The following is a 17520-nucleotide window of genomic DNA, read 5'->3' as shown; positions in this document are numbered from 1 at the left end:
TTGGTGGTCCCGTTACAGGCCGGTGGTCTGGTGGTCCCGTTACAGGCCGGTGGTCTGGTGGTCTTGGTGGTCCCGTTACAGGCCGGTGGTCTGGTGGTCCCGTTACAGGCCGGTGGTCTGGTGGTCTCGTTACAGGCCGGTGGTCTGGTGGTCTTGGTGGTCCTGCTACAGGCCGGTGGTCTGGTGGTCCTGGTGGTCCGTTACAGGCCGGTGGTCTGGTGGTCTTGGTGGTCCTGCTACAGGCCGGTGGTCTGGTGGTCTTGGTGGTCCTGCTACAGGCCGGTGGTCTGGTGGTCTTGGTGGTCCCGTTACAGGCCAGTGGTCTGGTGGTCCCGTTACAGGCCGGTGGTCTGGTGGTCTTGGTGGTCCCGTTACAGGCCGGTGGTCTGGTGGTCCTGGTGGTCCCGTTACAGGCCGGTGGTCTGGTGGTCTTGGTGGTCCCGTTACAGGCCGGTGGTCTGGTGGTCTTGGTGGTCCCGTTACAGGCCGGTGGTCTGGTGGTCCCGTTACAGGCCGGTGGTCTGGTGGTCCCGTTACAGGCCGGTGGTCTTACTGGCATCCAGCTTCAGGTCCTTGGCCACCAGGCTGCAGGTCACCGGGTGCATCTCGGCTCTGTGAGCCAGAAACACTCGGACCGCTTCATCACGAGACTTCTCATCGTTGTAGAGCTCTCTGGAGACAAAGTACAAGTACACACAAGGTACACACAACGTACACACAAGGTACACACAAGTACACACAATGTACACACAAGGTACACACAAGGTACACACAAGGTACACACAAGGTACACATAACATACACACAAGGTACACACAATGTACACACAAGGTACACACAACATACACACAAGGTACACATAACGTACACACAAGGTACACACAACGTACACACGAGTACACACAAGGTACACACAACGTACACACAACGTACACACAACGACACACAAAGTCACAAAGAGAACTGCCTTCAACAAGTATTCACAAACCGGCCGTGTACAAGTACCTGAAGAGCGGCCGGGTGAACTTCATCCTGCCCTGCTCCGTCGCCATCTTCAGCGCCATGGGAACCGCCTCCTCCCACCTGGACCGCACACACAGCCGCAGCCACCTGGAGGGAGAAGAGCCAATCAGGAGGCTTCCGGGGAGGGGGCGGGGCTTTAGAATGAAGACCTGGTCCAGGACTCTTACCTGAAGCGGATCTCTGAGTTCATGATGGCATTGAGATCATAAACCTCCTGCATCTTCTTCAGGTGGCTCAGAGGAAGAGCATCCTGAAGGAACAGGAAGTGGACTCTCAGTGAATTGGACTGGTGGACTCTCAGTGAAGTGGACTGGTGGACTCTCAGTGAAGTGGACTGGTGGACTCTGAAGTGGACTGGTGGACTCTGAAGTGGACTGGTGGACTCTCAGTGAAGTGGACTGGTGGACTCTCAGTGAAGTGGACTGGTGGACTCAGTGAAGTGGACTGGTGGACTCAGTGAAGTGGACTGGTGGACTCTCAGTGAAGTGGACTGGTGGACTCAGTGAAGTGGACTGGTGGACTCAGTGAAGTGGACTGGTGGACTCTCAGTGAAGTGGACTGGTGGACTCAGTGAAGTGGACTGGTGGACTCTCAGTGAAGTGGACTGGTGGACTCTCAGTGAAGTGGACTGGTGGACTCTCAGTGAAGTGGACTGGTGGACTCTCAGTGAAGTGGACTGGTGGACTCAGTGAAGTGGACTGGTGGACTCTCAGTGAAGTGGACTGGTGGACTCAGTGAAGTGGACTGGTGGACTCTCAGTGAAGTGGACTGGTGGACTCTCAGTGAAGTGGACTGGTGGACTCTGAAGTGGACTGGTGGACTCTGAAGTGGACTGGTGGACTCAGTGAAGTGGACTGGTGGACTCTCAGTGAAGTGGACTGGTGGACTCTGAAGTGGACTGGTGGACTCAGTGAAGTGGACTGGTGGACTCAGTGAAGTGGACTGGTGGACTCAGTGAAGTGGACTGGTGGACTCTCAGTGAAGTGGACTGGTGGACTCTCAGTGAAGTGGACTGGTGGACTCAGTGAAGTGGACTGGTGGACTCAGTGAAGTGGACTGGTGGACTCTCAGTGAAGTGGACTGGTGGACTCAGTGAAGTGGACTGGTGGACTCTCAGTGAAGTGGACTGGTGGACTCAGTGAAGTGGACTGGTGGACTCAGTGAAGTGGACTGGTGGACTCAGTGAAGTGGACTGGTGGACTCTCAGTGAAGTGGACTGGTGGACTCTCAGTGAAGTGGACTGGTGGACTCTCAGTGAAGTGGACTAGTGGACTCAGTGAAGTGGACTGGTGGACTCTCAGTGAAGTGGACTGGTGGACTCTCAGTGAAGTGGACTAGTGGACTCAGTGAAGTGGACTGGTGGACTCTCAGTGAAGTGGACTGGTGGACTCTCAGTGAAGTGGACTAGTGGACTCAGTGAAGTGGACTGGTGGACTCAGTGAAGTGGACTGGTGGACTCAGTGAAGTGGACTGGTGGACTCAGTGAAGTGGACTGGTGGACTCTCAGTGAAGTGGACTGGTGGACTCTCAGTGAAGTGGACTAGTGGACTCAGTGAAGTGGACTCTCAGTGAAGTGGACTGGTGGACTCTCAGTGAAGTGGACTGGTGGACTCAGTGAAGTGGACTGGTGGACTCAGTGAAGTGGACCGTGGTGGTCTACCTCCTGAAGCAGGAGGGACAGGAACTCGATGAGCTGGTGGGACGACAGCGTCTTCAAGTCGGAGCCCTGGAAGCCGCTCAGGTCCTGGTCTCCGGCCTGAAGGGGGGCAGAAGACGGAGGTTTGACTGAACCCCAAAAGACCACAAACATGGGTCCACTTGGGTCCACTTGGGTCCAGGTCTTACCTTGATCCACCTCTGGCTCAGAGCGATGCAGGCGTCGGCCAGCGTGGTGTCGTACCTGAACACATGAAACACATCAGAACTAAGACCAGGTCTAGAGACTGGGGGGACCCGGTGGGGGACCTGGTGCAGGTCTGACCGGGTCCACTCACCGAGGCTGGACTGGAGGCATCCCAGGAGCGAACATCCAGGCGGTCCAGTCCACCTTGTTCAGGACCTCCACCTGAGGGACCAAGACAAAGATCAGAGATCCTCCTGGACTCAGGTCCAGGAGGATCTGGTCTCGGGGGTCACCTGGTCCTTGAAGTAGGTGAAGAGGTGGGTCTTCCACTGGTCAGTGGTGACGCTGCCGTAGGAGAACCGCTGGATGTAGGACCTCAAGAAGCCCACGAAGACCTCTGGGGAGCACAGACCCCGTGAGCGGAGCCGTGTGTGTGTGTAGGTGTGTTTGTCTCTGTGTGTGTGTGTGTCTCTGTGTGTAGGTGTGTGTCTGTCTCTGTGTGTGTCTCTGTGTGTGTCTCTGTGTGTGTGTGTAGGTGTGTCTCTGTATGTGTGTGTGTGTGTGTCTCTGTGTGTGTGTGTCTCTGTGTGTGTGTCTCTGTATGTGTGTGTGTCTCTGTGTGTAGGTGTCTCTGTGTGTGTGTGTCTCTGTGTGTGTGTGTAGGTGTGTCTCTGTATGTGTGTGTGTGTCTCTGTGTGTAGGTGTCTCTGTGTGTCTCTGTGTGTGTGTCTCTGTGTGTAGGTGTGTGTCTGTGTGTGTCTCTGTGTGTGTGTGTCTCTGTGTGTAGGTGTGTCTCTGTATGTGTGTGTGTGTCTCTGTGTGTAGGTGTCTCTGTGTGTGTGTGTGTGTCTCTGTGTGTGTGTGTGTGACTGTGTGTAGGTGTGTGTCTGTGTGAAGGTGTGTCTCTGTGTGTGTGTGTGTCTGTGTGTGTAGGTGTCTCTGTGTGTAGGTGTGTGTCTCTGTGTGTGTGTCTCTGTGTGTGTGTGTCTCTGTGTGTGTGTGTGTGTGTGTGTGTCTCTGTGTGTGTAGGTGTCTCTGTGTGTGTAGGTGTCTCTGTGTGTGTGTCTCTGTGTGTGTGTCTGTGTGTGTGTCTCTGTGTGTGTGTGTCTCTGTGTGTGTGTCTCTGTGTGTGTGTGTCTCTGTGTGTGTGTCTCTGTGTGTGTGTGTGTGTGTCTCTGTGTGTGTAGGTGTCTCTGTGTGTGTGTGTGTGTGTGTCTGTGTGTGTGTGTGTGTCTGTGTGTGTAGGTGTCTGTGTGTGTCTCTGTGTGTGTGTGTCTGTGTGTGTGTCTCTGTGTGTGTGTGTGTGTCTCTGTGTGTGTGTGTGTCTGTGTGTGTGTGTCTGTGTGTGTCTCTGTGTGTGTGTGTGTCTCTGTGTGTGTAGGTGTCTCTGTGTGTGTAGGTGTCTGTGTAGGTGTCTGTGTGTGGGTGTCTCTGTGTGTGTGTCTCTGTGTGTGTAGGTGTCTCTGTGTGTGTGTGTCTCTGTGTGTGTGTGTCTCTGTGTGTGTGTGTCTCTGTGTGTGTGTGTCTGTGTGTGTAGGTGTGTGTGTCTCTGTGTGTGTGTCTGTCTCTCTGTGTGTTTGTGTGTCTCTGTGTGTAGGTATGTGTGTGTCTCTCTGTGTGTGTGTCTCTCTGTGTGTGTGTGTAGGTGTGTGTGGCAGCTGTCCCCAATCTGGCCTCGGCTGCTGGCTGGTTGCCAATCAGTCAGCAGCCGATGCTGCCTGTATAAAAGGGCAGCAGAGCTGGAGGGAAGGGGGAGTGAGCAGAGGCGCAGAGCGTGCGGTCTGCTGGTGCGTTGGTTGCTGACAAATAAATCATGGCTTTCAACAAAACCTCGTGGTTCCGGGCTGATCCTTGGTGCTGGGGGGGGAAACCCACGGGTAGTGGCCATGGAGCTGCTACAGTGTGTGTGTGTCACCTGGCCCCCCCAGCAGCTCCTCCAGGTGGTACAGCAGAGCGAAGCCCTTCTCGTAGGGGACGGAGGAGAAGGCGTCGTCGGGGTCCACGTCCTGCAGGCTGGGGACCAGCTGGGTGAGGGGGCTGGAGGCCCCGAAGGTGTTGACCTGCACACACACACACACACACACACACACACACACACACACAGAGACACACACACACAGAGACAGACACACAGAGACAGACACACACACACAGAGACACACACACAGACAGAGACACACACACACACAGACACACACACACACACACACACACACACACACACACACACACACACACACACACACACACACAGAGACAGACACACACACACAGACACACACACACACAGAGACACACACACAGACAGACACACACGACACACACACACACACACACACACAGAGACACACACACACAGACACACACACACACACACACAGAGACACACACACAGACACACACACACACAGACAGACACACAGAGACAGAGACACACACACACACACAGAGACACACACACACAGAGACACACACACACACAGAGACACACACACAGAGACACACACAGACAGAGACACACACACACACACACAGAGACACACACACACGTGAACCAGTCTGCTGAGGGTCCAGGCGGTCTAGCGGTCTAGGCGGTCCAGGCGGTCTAGCGGTCCAGGCGGTCTAGTGGTCTAGGCGGTCTAGCGGTCCAGGCGGTCTAGCGGTCTAGGGGTCCAGGCGGTCTAGCGGTCCAGTCGGTCCAGGCGGTCTAGCGGTCCTCACCGAGTCCTGCAGGTCCTTCCAGCCCCCCAAGGCCTTGAACTGCCTGAACTGCTCGCTGACCATCGACCGGCCGATCATCCTCTCCAGGTAGACCGTGTGACCCTCGTTCAGCCTGCAGGGGGCGCCACACGACCAGAGGGTCATCGTGTCACAGACCAGAGGGTCATCGTGTCACATGACCTCAGTATCTGTATGCTGTCATCTCATTGGTTACCAGAAGTGTTCCCAGGTCTGGTTGGTCACCAGATTCCCGGTCCAGCTGTGGGAGATCTCATGAGCGATCACCTGACAGGAAGAACAACAGGTAAACAAGTAAACAGGTGAGCAGGTAAACAAGTGAGCTGTGGTCTGTACTCACGTTGGACAGAGACTTGTCTCCTGCCTGTGAAGAGACAGAAAACAGCTGATCAGGAGCATGTGTGGAATACATATATATATATATATCTAGAAATTCATATATATATATCTCGAAATACATATATATCTCGAAATACATATATATATCTAGAAATACATATATATATATCTAGAAATACATATATCTATAAATACATATATATATATATCTATAAATACATACATATATATATATCTATAAATACATATATATATCTAGAAATACATATATAAATACATATATATATCTAGAAATACATATATAAATACATATATATATCTAGAAATACATATATCTAGAAATACATATATCTAGAAATACATATATCTATAAATACATATATATATATCTAGAAATACATATATATATCTAGAAATACATATATATATCTAAAAATACATATATATATATCTATAAATACATATATCTATAAATACATATATCTAGAAATACATATATATATCTAGAAATACATATATATATGTATTTACATATATATATAAATAATTTATACATATATGTGTATTTATGTGTGTGTACGTGTGTGTGTGTACCAGCAGGGTGGGCGTGGCGTAGGTCAGACATGGGTTCTCCATGCCTCCGTAGGGGAACGACGGCGGCAGCACCAGGATGTCGTACTGACCCCAAACATACGGACCCACCAGGGCCTCGGCGGCCTGCAGCATGGCCTCGGTCTGGGGAACAGGACCATGAGCACAGGACCGGGTCCAGTGTTGGACCAGGGACCGGGACCCTCCACTGGACCCGGTCCCTGGTCCTCCACTGGTCCCGGGTCCTCCACTGGACCCGGGTCCAGTGGAGGACCAGGGACCGGGTCCAGTGGAGGACCCGGGTCCAGTGGAGGACCCGGGTCCAGTGTTGGACCAGGGACCGGGTCCAGTGTTGGACCAGGGACCGGTGGAGGACCAGGGACCGGGTCCAGTGGAGGACCCGGGTCCAGTGGAGGACCAGGGACCGGGTCCAGTGTTGGACCAGGGACCGGGTCCAGTGGAGGACCAGGGACCGGGTCCGGGTCTTGTTTTATCTTATGGTTTGCCTGTTCTCAACCTGGAGATTTGTGGCGCCTTTTTCTCTGATCATATGCCTGTATTATTTGATGTGAGTCTTGCTTGTGAAACGGTTAAGCCGTGCGCTCCTGTCCGTTACGGCCGTATGATGAAACCTTCCACTGCTGCTAGTTTCTCTCCTGCATTTCTAAACCTAGCCCAGTCTGATACTATGTCCTCTGACTCCTTGGACACTGAGCAATTAACCTCAGCCTTTCTTTCTTCCTGCACTGGAGCTCTTGACATTGTTGCTCCCCTGAAACTCATGCGCCCCAGACCTAAATCCGAACCCTGGCTTAATGACGTCACTCGCGCTGCTAGGCGTGAATGCCGGCAGGCTGAGCGTAGGTGGAAGAAAGACAAGCTTCATGTAACTCGTGACATTTTGAAAGAAAGCTGGAGAAAGTATCAGAGCATTGTAAAGTTGGAAAAGATGAGTTACTTTTCTAAGATTATCTCTAGTAATTTAAACAAACCTCGTGTTCTTTTTAAAACCATTGATGCGATGCTAAACTCTCCTTTACTCACTTGTATTGAAGCTTCAACTGAGGTATGTGAAAAATTCCTCTGCTATTTCATTGACAAGATCTCCACTATTAGAGCCAGTATCTCACCACCTTCTTTCGTCCTCTACATTGATATCATATGCGCCGCTGTCTTCCAACAGTTTGGACCAGTGTCGTTGTCATCTCTCTGTGACATTGTGGCTAAATTGAGGCCATCGTCTTGTCCCACAGACCCAGTCCTCCTCGACTTTTCAAAGAGATATGGGACACTATTGGTTCTAATGTCCATACTATTATAAATAGCAGCCTAGAGTCCGGTTCTGTGCCAGTTTATTTCAAACAAGCGGTTGTGGTACCTCTGTTAAAAAACAAATCTGACACTTCTGTCATCTCTAACTGCAGACCCATCTCGAACTTCCTTTTATTTCAAAAATATTGGAGAAAGTCGTACTCTTACAGCTGCAGTCTTTCATACATGCACACAATATTTTCGATATGTTTCAATCCGGTTTTAAAGCGCTTCACAGTACTGAGTCTGCCCTTCTAAGAGTGTTCAATGACCTCCTGGTCACTACAGACTCTGGTGACTCTGCTATCTTAATGCTCTTAGACCTCACAGCTGCTTTTGATACGATTGACCATTCCATCCTTATCTCTCGCCTAGAGCACTGTGTGGGTATCAGGGGCATTGCCTTAGAGTGGTTCAGGTCCTACCTGTCCCAGCGATCTTTCTCTGTTAGGCTTGGTGACTTCGCATCGTCTTCTGCCCCCCTATCCTGTGGAGTTCCCCAAGGTTCCATTTTAGGGCCCATTTTATTTTCCTTATACCTTCTCCCCCTTGGGCTCATTTTTAGAAAACATGGCGTCTCCTACCACCTTTATGCGGACGACTCCCAAATATACATACCCCTAAAGAAACGCACCTGCTCTCTGACGCCCCTGGTTGACTGTCTCAATGACATAAAGGCCTGGATGGCGAAACTTTTTAAACATAAATGAGAGTAAAACGGAGGTAATTGTGTTTGGACCAAATGGCGATGTCCCCTCCATTGACCTGGGTTCCCTGCAACAGTATGCAAAACCCATGGTCTCTAATCTGGGCGTTAAAATCGACAGTGCTTTTAAATTAGATAAACAGATAAACTCTGTGGTTAAGTCCAGTTTTTATCACCTGAGGCTGCTGTCCAAAATTAAACCGGTTTTATCCGCTTCTGATTTTGAGCGTGTAATTCATGCATTTGTTTCACGCCGTTTAGATTACTGTAATGCACTTTATGCCGGCTTAAATAAGACTGGCTGGCCCGCCTGCAGCGTGTGCAAAACGCTATGCTCGGTTGCTTACAGAAACCCGCAAGTACGATCACATCACCCCAGTCCTGTCTTCCTCCATTGGCTTCCTGTCCACTTTAGAGTTCATTTTAAGATTTTATTGTTTGTTTTAAAGCGCTTAATGGCTGGCCTCAGTACATCTCTGACCTCATACAGGTGTACACCCTCAAGGGGTCTGAGATCGGCTGACCAGCTCCTCCTAGTAGTCCCTAAAACTAAGAAAATTACCAGAGGAGACCGGGCCTTCTCAGCAGTAGCCCCCAGGCTCTGGAACGACCTGCCCCCCCAGGTCAAATTGTCGCCCACCCTCCAAACCTTTAAGTCCCGCCTGAAGACCCACCTCTTTTCCCTCGCTTTTGAGTTAGTTTGAGCTATGTTTTGTATTGATTTCTCTCTATTTTGTTTGTATGCCTTTTATCTACTACTGTAATATTATATTTTATTATTATGCTATGCTTACTGTGAAGCACTTCGTTAAACCCTCTGTTTTTAATATGTGCTATATAAATAAATTGGATTGTATTGGATTGGATTGGGTCCAGTGGAGGACCAGGGACCGGGTAGACTCACCTCAGAGAACTCAAACGCCGCTTTGTCCACAAACTCCTTCTCAGACCAGACTCTGGACCTCGGCCCGATCTCCCTGTCGACCAATCAGAGAACAGGACACTGTTTACCTGCTGCAGGGGCGACACCACCAGGGGGCGAGAGAGAGAGAGAGAGAGAGCGAGACGGAGAGAGAGAGACAGAGAGACGGAGAGGGAGAGAGAGAGAGAGAGAGACGGAGAGACAGAGACGGAGACAGAGAGAGAGAGAGACAGAGAGATACAGAGAGACGGAGAGAGAGAGAGAGAGACGGAGAGAGAGAGAGAGAGAGACGGAGAGAGAGAGACAGAGAGACAGAGAGAGAGAGAGAGAGAGCGAGAGTACCTGCTCTCCAGGGCTCCGACCACGATGGCGATCAGGTATGAAGGCATGGGCACCTGAGCACAGAGGTCAGAGGTCAAACTGATGTCATTACCAGTTAAGAACACGTCAATACTGAGACCCTCATCACATGGTCCTCATCGCGTGGTCCTCATCGCGTGGTCCTCATCGCGTGGTCCTCATCGCGTGGTCCTCATCGCGTGGTCCTCATCATATGGTCCTCATCGCGTGGTCCTCATCACATGGTCCTCATCGCGTGGTCCTCATCGCGTGGTCCTCATCACGTGGTCCTCATCGCGTGGTCCTCATCGCGTGGTCCTCATCGCGTGGTCCTCATCGCGTGGTCCTCATCGCGTGGTCCTCATCGCGTGGTCCTCATCGCGTGGTCCTCATCGCGTGGTCCTCATCGCGTGGTCCTCATCACGTGGTCCTCATCGCGTGGTCCTCATCGCGTGGTCCTCATCGCGTGGTCCTCATCGCGTGGTCCTCATCGCGTGGTCCTCATCGCGTGGTCTCATCGCGCGGTCCTCATCGCGTGGTCCTCATCGCGTGTCCTCATCGCGGTCCTCATCGCGTGGTCCTCATCGCGTGGTCCTCATCGCGTGGTCCTCATCGCGTGGTCCTCATCGCGTGGTCCTCATCGCGTGGTCCTCATCGTGGTCTCATCGCGTGGTCCTCATCGCGTGGTCCTCATCGCGTGGTCCTCATCGCGTGGTCCTCATCGCGTGGTCCTCATCGCGTGGTCCTCATCGCGTGGTCCTCATCGCGTGGTCCTCATCGCGCGGTCCGGTCCTCGCGTGGTCTCATCGCGTGGTCCTCATCGTGGTCCTCATCGCGTGGTCCTCATCACGTGGTCCTCATCACGTGGTCCTCATCGCGTGGTCCTCATCACGTGGTCCTCATCACGTGGTCCTCATCACGTGGTCCTCATCGCGTCCTGTTAGCTGGCTAGTTAGCGAGCTACCTAGCTTGGGTATTATTTACTGCCTCCTCATTGGCCAGCATTCCCATCCAATAGTGAGATGGGAATCCTGGCCAATGAGGAGGCAGTAAATAAAACCGTCAAGTATTCAGCCAAGATGCAATATGGAGAGTATTAAATCATTATGACCAATAACTGTAGTAATCAAAGGGGCTTTGTAGTAATGGACTGGGGGGTCATGGGGGTCCAACTACAGTTCCATGATTGATGACTTATTTCATCATGAATGTGTTATGAGAAGAAGAGCAGAAGAAGAGCAGACTGACCGGCTGTCGGAACCTGTAGACGATGCGGTTGTTATCCTGAGGATCAACTTCCTGTCCATCTCTCAGTGCACTCATTACAGCCACCAGGTCTTTCGCTACCGACACCTGAGAGACAAGATGCAGGGCAGAGTGACGTGTATTCCTGTGCACAAGACACAGGGCTCACTGACACATACCTGAGAGACAAGACACAAGGCTCACTGACACATACCTGAGAGACAAGACACAAGGCTCACTGACACAAACAGACCTGAGACAAGACACAAGGCTCACTGACACAAACAGACCTGAGAGACAAGACACAGGGCTCACTGACAGACAAGACACAAGGCTCACTGACACATAAACAGACCTGAGACAAGACACAAGGCTCACTGACACATACCTGAGAGACAAGACACAGGGCTCACTGACACATACCTGAGAGACAAGACACAGGGCTCACTGACACAGAACTGAGAGACAAGACACAGGGCTCACTGACAGCTGAGTGACCTGGACAGGTGTGTGAGTGTTACCTGGGCGTAGTGTGTGTGTGTGTTACCTGGGCGTAGTGTGTGTGTGTGTGTGTTACCTGGGCGTAGTGTGTGTGTGTTACCCATGGGCAGTGTGTGTGTTACCTGGGCGTAGTGTGTGTGTGTTACCTGGGCGTAGTGTGTGTGTGTGTGTGTTACCTGGGCGTAGTGTGTGTGTTACCTGGCGTGGTGTGTGTGTGTGTGTTACCTGGGCGAGGTGTGTGTGTGTTACCTGGGCGTGGTGTGTGTGTGTTACCTGGGCGAGGTGTGTGTGTGTTACCTGGGCGTAGTGTGTGTGTGTGTTACCTGGGCGTAGTGTGTGTGTGTTACCTGGGCGTAGTGTGTGTGTGTGTGTTACCTGGGCGTAGTGTGTGTGTGTGTGTGTTACCTGGGCGTAGTGTGTGTGTGTGTTACCTGGGCGTAGTGTGTGTGTGTTACCTGGGCGTAGTGTGTGTGTGTTACCTGGGCGTGTGTGTGTGTGTGTTACCTGGGCGTGTGTGTGTGTGTTACCTGGGCGTAGTGTGTGTGTGTGTTACCTGGGCGAGGTGTGTGTGTGTTACCTGGGCGAGTGTGTGTGTGTGTTACCTGTAGTGTGTGTGTGTGTTACCTGGGCGTGAGTGTGTGTGTGTGTGTTACCTGGGCGTGTGTGTGTGTGTGTGTGTTACCTGGGCGAGTGTGTGTGTGTGTGTTACCTGAGGTTCAGGTGTGTGTGTGTGTTACCTGAGGTTCAGGTGTGTGTGTGTGTTACCTGGGCGTAGTGTGTGTGTGTTACCTGGGCGTAGTGTGTGTGTGTTACCTGGGCGTAGTGTGTGTGTGTTACCTGGGCGTAGTGTGTGTGTGTGTTACCTGGGCGTAGTGTGTGTGTGTGTGTTACCTGGGCGTAGTGTGTGTGTGTGTGTTACCTGGGCGTAGTGTGTGTGTGTGTGTTACCTGAGGTTCAGGTGTGTGTGTTACCTGGGCGAGTGTGTGTGTGTGTGTTACCTGGGCGAGGTGTGTGTGTGTGTGTTACCTGGGTGTGTGTGTGTGTTACCTGGGCGTGTGTGTGTGTGTTACCTGGGCGAGTGTGTGTGTGTGTGTTACCTGGGCGAGTGTGTGCGTGTGTGTGTACCTGGGCGTGTGTGTGTGTGTGTACCTGGGCGTGTATGTGTATGTGTGTGTGTTACCTGGGCGTGTGTGTGTGTTACCTGGTGTGTGTGTGTTACCTGGGCGAGTGTGTGTGTGTGTTACCTGGGCGTGTGTGTGTGTGTGTGTTACCTGGGCGTGTGTGTGTGTGTACCTGGGCGAGTGTGTGTGTGTTACCTGGGCGTGTGTGTGTGTGTGTTACCTGGGCGTAGTGTGTGTGTGTTACCTGGGCGTAGTGTGTGTGTGTGTGTTACCTGGGCGTAGTGTGTGTGTGTGTTACCTGGGCGTAGTGTGTGTGTGTGTGTTACCTGGGCGTAGTGTGTGTGTGTGTGTGTTACCTGGGCGTAGTGTGTGTGTGTTACCTTGTGTGTGTGTGTTACCTGGGCGTAGTGTGTGTGTGTTACCTGGGCGTAGTGTGTGTGTGTGTGTTACCTGGGCGTAGTGTGTGTGTGTGTGTTACCTGGGCGTAGTGTGTGTGTTACCTGGGCGAGTGTGTGTGTGTGTTACCTGGGCGTGTGTGTGTGTGTGTTACCTGGGTGTGTGTGTGTGTGTTACCTGGGCGTGTGTGTGTTACCTGGGCGAGTGTGTGTGTGTGTGTTACCTGGGCGTGGTGTGTGTGTGTGTTACCTGGGCGAGTGTGTGTGTGTGTGTGTGTGTTACCTGGGCGTAGTGTGTGTGTGTTACCTGGGCGTAGTGTGTGTGTGTGTGTGTTACCTGGGCGTAGTGTGTGTGTGTGTTACCTGGGCGTAGTGTGTGTGTGTGTGTGTGTTACCTGGGCGTAGTGTGTGTGTGTGTGTTACCTGGGCGTGGTGTGTGTGTGTGTGTTACCTGGGCGTGTGTGTGTGTGTGTTACCTGGGCGTGTGTGTGTGTGTGTTACCTGCGTAGTGTGTGTGTGTTACCTGGGCGTAGTGTGTGTGTGTGTGTGTGTTACCTGGGCGTAGTGTGTGTGTGTGTGTGTGTTACCTGGGCGTAGTGTGTGTGTGTTACCTGGGCGTAGTGTGTGTGTGTGTTACCTGGGCGTAGTGTGTGTGTGTGTGTTACCTGGGCGTAGTGTGTGTGTGTGTGTTACCTGGGCGTAGTGTGTGTGTGTGTGTGTTACCTGGGCGTAGTGTGTGTGTGTGTGTGTTACCTGGGCGTAGTGTGTGTGTGTGTGTTACCTGGGCGTAGTGTGTGTGTGTTACCTGGGCGTAGTGTGTGTGTGTTACCTGGGCGTAGTGTGTGTGTGTTACCTGGGCGTAGTGTGTGTGTGTGTTACCTGGGCGTAGTGTGTGTGTGTTACCTGGGCGTAGTGTGTGTGTGTGTGTGTTACCTGGGCGTAGTGTGTGTGTGTGTTACCTGGGCGTAGTGTGTGTGTGTTACCTGGGCGTAGTGTGTGTGTGTGTGTGTTACCTGGGCGTAGTGTGTGTGTGTTACCTGGGCGTAGTGTGTGTGTGTTACCTGGGCGTAGTGTGTGTGTGTTACCTGGGCGTAGTGTGTGTGTGTTACCTGGGCGTAGTGTGTGTGTGTGTGTTACCTGGGCGTAGTGTGTGTGTGTTACCTGGGCGTAGTGTGTGTGTGTGTGTGTTACCTGGGCGTAGTGTGTGTGTGTTACCTGGGCGTAGTAGGTGTGCTTCACAGACGGGGTGTCCTGACAGGGCACCATGCTCCTGCAGTGATGAGCCTGTAAGACGACGCAGAGGGAGACACGTCACTATGTAGTTATCACAGGGATCAGGTCTACGGGGATCAGGTCTACGGGGATCAGGTCTACGGGGATCAGGTCTACGGGGGGATCAGGTCTACGGGGGGATCAGGTCTACGGGGGGGATCAGGTCTACGGGGGGATCAGGTCTACGGGGATCAGGTCTACGGGGATCAGGTCTACGGGGGGATCAGGTCTACGGGGATCAGGTCTACGGGATCAGGTCTACGGGGATCAGGTCTACGGGATCAAGTCTACGGGGATCAAGTCTACGGGGATCAGGTCTACGGGGATCAGGTCTACGGGGATCAGGTCTACGGGGATCAAGTCTACGGGGATCAAGTCTACGGGGATCAGGTCTACGGGGATCAGGTCTACGCGGATCAAGTCTACGGGATCAGGTCTACGGGATCAGGTCTACGGGGATCAGGTCTACGGGATCAGGTCTACGGGGATCAGGTCTCACGGGGAGCAGGTCTAGGGGGATCAGGTCTACGGGGGGATCAGGTCTACGGGGATCAGGTCTACGGGATCAGGTCTACGGGATCAGGTCTACGGGATCAGGTCTACGGGGATCAGGTCTACGGGGATCAGGTCTCACGGGATCAGGTCTACGGGATCAGGTCCACGGGATCAGGTCCACGGGATCAGGTCTACGGGATCAGGTCTCACGGGATCAGGTCTACGCGGATCAGGTCTACGGGGATCAGGTCTACGGGGATCAGGTCTACGGGGATCAGGTCTACGGGGATCAGGTCTACGGGGATCAGGTCTACGGGGATCAAGTCTACGGGGATCAGGTCTACGGGGATCAGGTCTACGGGGATCAAGTCTACGGGGATCAAGACTACGGGATCAACTCTACGGGATCAGGTCTACGGGATCAGGTCAACGGGGGTATCAGGTCTACGGGGATCAGGTCTACGGGGATCAGGTCTACGGGGATCAGGTCTACGGGGATCAGATCTACAGGGATCAGGTCTACGGGATCAGGTCTACGGGGATCAGATCTACGGGGGGATCAGGTCTACGGGGGATCAGGTCTACGGGGGGATCAGGTCTACGGGGGGGATCAGGTCTACGGGGATCAGGTCTACGGGGGGATCAGGTCTACGGGGGGATCAGGTCTACGGGGATCAGGTCTATGGGGGAGATCAGGTCTACGGGGATCAGGTCTACGGGGATCAGGTCTACGGGGATCAGGTCTACGGGGATCAGGTCTACAGGGATCAGGTCTACGGGGATCAAGTCTACGGGGGGGATCAGGTCTACGGGGGGATCAGGTCTACGGGGGGATCAGGTCTATGGGGATCAGGTCTACAGGGATCAGGTCTACGGGGATCAAGTCTACGGGGATCAGGTCTACGGGGGGATCAGGTCTACGGGGATCAGGTCTACGGGGATCAGGTCTACGGGGATCAGGTCTACAGGGATCAGGTCTACAGGGATCAGTTCAGACCTCCAGAAGAAACTCTTGAAGAAAAAAGGAACAAAGATCTGTCGTCAGCTCCAACTGACAACTTCCTGTTTCCACAACACAACTTCCTGTTTCCACAACACAACTTCCTGTTTCCACAACACAACTTCCTGTCAATCACTTGAGCCTGATGAGTATTATTGATCCTGTATCTGGTCAGTAAACACTTCGTCATCGTACATCTTCACATGTCTCCATCAGACGGAGGATTGATTATTGATTATTGATCACCTGGCACTGGCTGAACAGGTAGGGCTGCTTCCTGCCGGCCGTCTGCTCCGGGGAGAGCCACTGCAGCGCCGAGGCCTCCGGAGACGTCTCGTAGGCCACCTCCACGACCACCTGCTGCCCTCTGATTGGCCCACGACACAAGCGCGTTAGAGGCGTTTCACGTGGAAAGGGCTTGGAGGAGGCGGAGCTCACCTGGAGAGGTCAAAGGGCAGCGTGATGTCCAGCGGCGTGCCCTTGAAGCTGTGTTTAGGGCCCATCGTAAACCGCGCCGCTTGGCCATTGGCTGTCACGGAGAAGATCTGCAGCGCCCTGGTGTCCAAAGTCTGCAATGTCACTTATTCATGAGACCAGGTCCCTGGAGTCAGACCCTGAACTCACCTGTTCTCATTATGCTCTTATTAATATATGGATGTATATATCAATATATATAGATAGAAATATATAAAAATCTGAATATATATATATAAATATATATCCAAATATAAATATATATTTTTTTATATATATATAAAAATATAAATATATAAAGCATATAGTGCTTTAATCCAGAGATCACTTTAAAGTTTACATAATTATAAAAACTTACGGTCTTAAAAATGCCTCTATTAATTAAGAGTGACGTCATGAGGACCAGCAGCCCGGTGTGACCCCGCTAGCTCGGGTCCCAACGGGGTCCTAACAGGGTCCCAACGGGGTCCTAACGGGGTCCCAACGGGGTCCTAACAGGGTCCCAACGGGTCCTAACGGGGTCCTAACGGGGTCCCAACGGGGTCCCGACGGGGTCCCAACGGGGTCCTAACGGGGTCCTAACAGGGTCCCAACGGGTCCTAACGGGGTCCTAACGGGGTCCCGACGGGGTCCCAACGGGGTCCCAACGGGGTCCCAACGGGGTCCTAACGGGGTCCCAACGGGGTCCCAACGGGGTCCCAACGGGGTCCTAACAGGGTCCCAACGGGTCCTAACGGGGTCCTAACGGGGTCCCAACGGGGTCCCGACGGGGTCCCGACGGGGTCCCAACGGGTCCGGGTCCACTCACCAGGGCGGAGAACCGGTCCTCCAGGGCCTCCAGCGTCAGCTGCACCGAGCCCCGCAGCACGCGCCGGGAGAAGTCCACGTGCAGGACCAGGTTCAGGTGCCGGGTGGCGGACCGGGTCCCGGAGGAGAAGGAGCACGGGTCTGCAGACATGGTGCGGGTCCGGTAACAGAGGAGAGACTGAAGCCCGGCCGCCGCGCGCGCTCTTATCTACCGGAACACGCGGCGCTCACATCCGGCAGCGGCCTTATCAGAATAAGAGTCCGTACGAGATGATTTTATTTTGAAGCAAAGAGGTTTTAGATAAACCTTTCCCTGGATCAGAACCTTCAGAACTCGTCCTGGATCAGAACCTTCAGAACTGGTCTTGGATCAGAGGGACCAGAACCGTCAGGTCCA

The 17520-nt window shown here is 52.8% G+C and overlaps 1 protein-coding gene across 1 annotated transcript; it reads right to left on the bottom strand.

Annotated features, from left to right (window-relative positions):
• Nucleotides 1–276: 276 nt before the first annotated feature.
• Nucleotides 277–17337, bottom strand: lta4h (leukotriene A4 hydrolase). The gene is made up of 19 exons (XM_056425222.1): nt 17125–17337; nt 16281–16411; nt 16089–16209; nt 14291–14359; nt 11062–11166; nt 9817–9869; nt 9457–9529; nt 6539–6679; nt 5946–5969; nt 5802–5872; nt 5588–5699; nt 4782–4926; nt 3160–3263; nt 3018–3088; nt 2869–2923; nt 2684–2779; nt 1191–1273; nt 1006–1110; nt 277–672 (listed from the first exon to the last, which is right to left on the bottom strand). The coding sequence occupies exons 1-19, from the start codon at nt 17272–17274 to the stop codon at nt 534–536; spliced, it is 1848 nt and encodes a 615-aa protein (XP_056281197.1). The 5' UTR covers nt 17275–17337; the 3' UTR covers nt 277–533.
• Nucleotides 17338–17520: the final 183 nt, after the last annotated feature.

The sequence above is a fragment of the Pseudoliparis swirei genome, chromosome 10 (genome assembly GCF_029220125.1).
Source record: "Pseudoliparis swirei isolate HS2019 ecotype Mariana Trench chromosome 10, NWPU_hadal_v1, whole genome shotgun sequence".
Taxonomy (NCBI): Eukaryota; Metazoa; Chordata; class Actinopteri; order Perciformes; family Liparidae; genus Pseudoliparis; species Pseudoliparis swirei.
The sequence above is the reverse complement of the archived record's forward strand: the minus strand, read 5'-3'. Positions and strand labels throughout refer to the sequence as shown.

What these genes read in the sequence shown, in the direction of transcription:
- lta4h (XM_056425222.1), bottom strand. Translation starts at nt 17,274, where the DNA reads ATGTCTGCAGACCCGTGCTCCTTCTCCTCCGGGACCCGGTCCGCCACC. An exon ending in TCTACAGGTTCCGACAGCCG is followed by an intron (nt 9,870 to 11,061) that starts GTCAGTCTGCTC and finishes CTCTGTGCTCAG; the next exon opens with GTGCCCATGCCTTCATACCT. An exon ending in TTCACCCGGCCGCTCTTCAG is followed by an intron (nt 673 to 1,005) that starts GTACTTGTACAC and finishes CTTTGTCTCCAG; the next exon opens with AGAGCTCTACAACGATGAGA.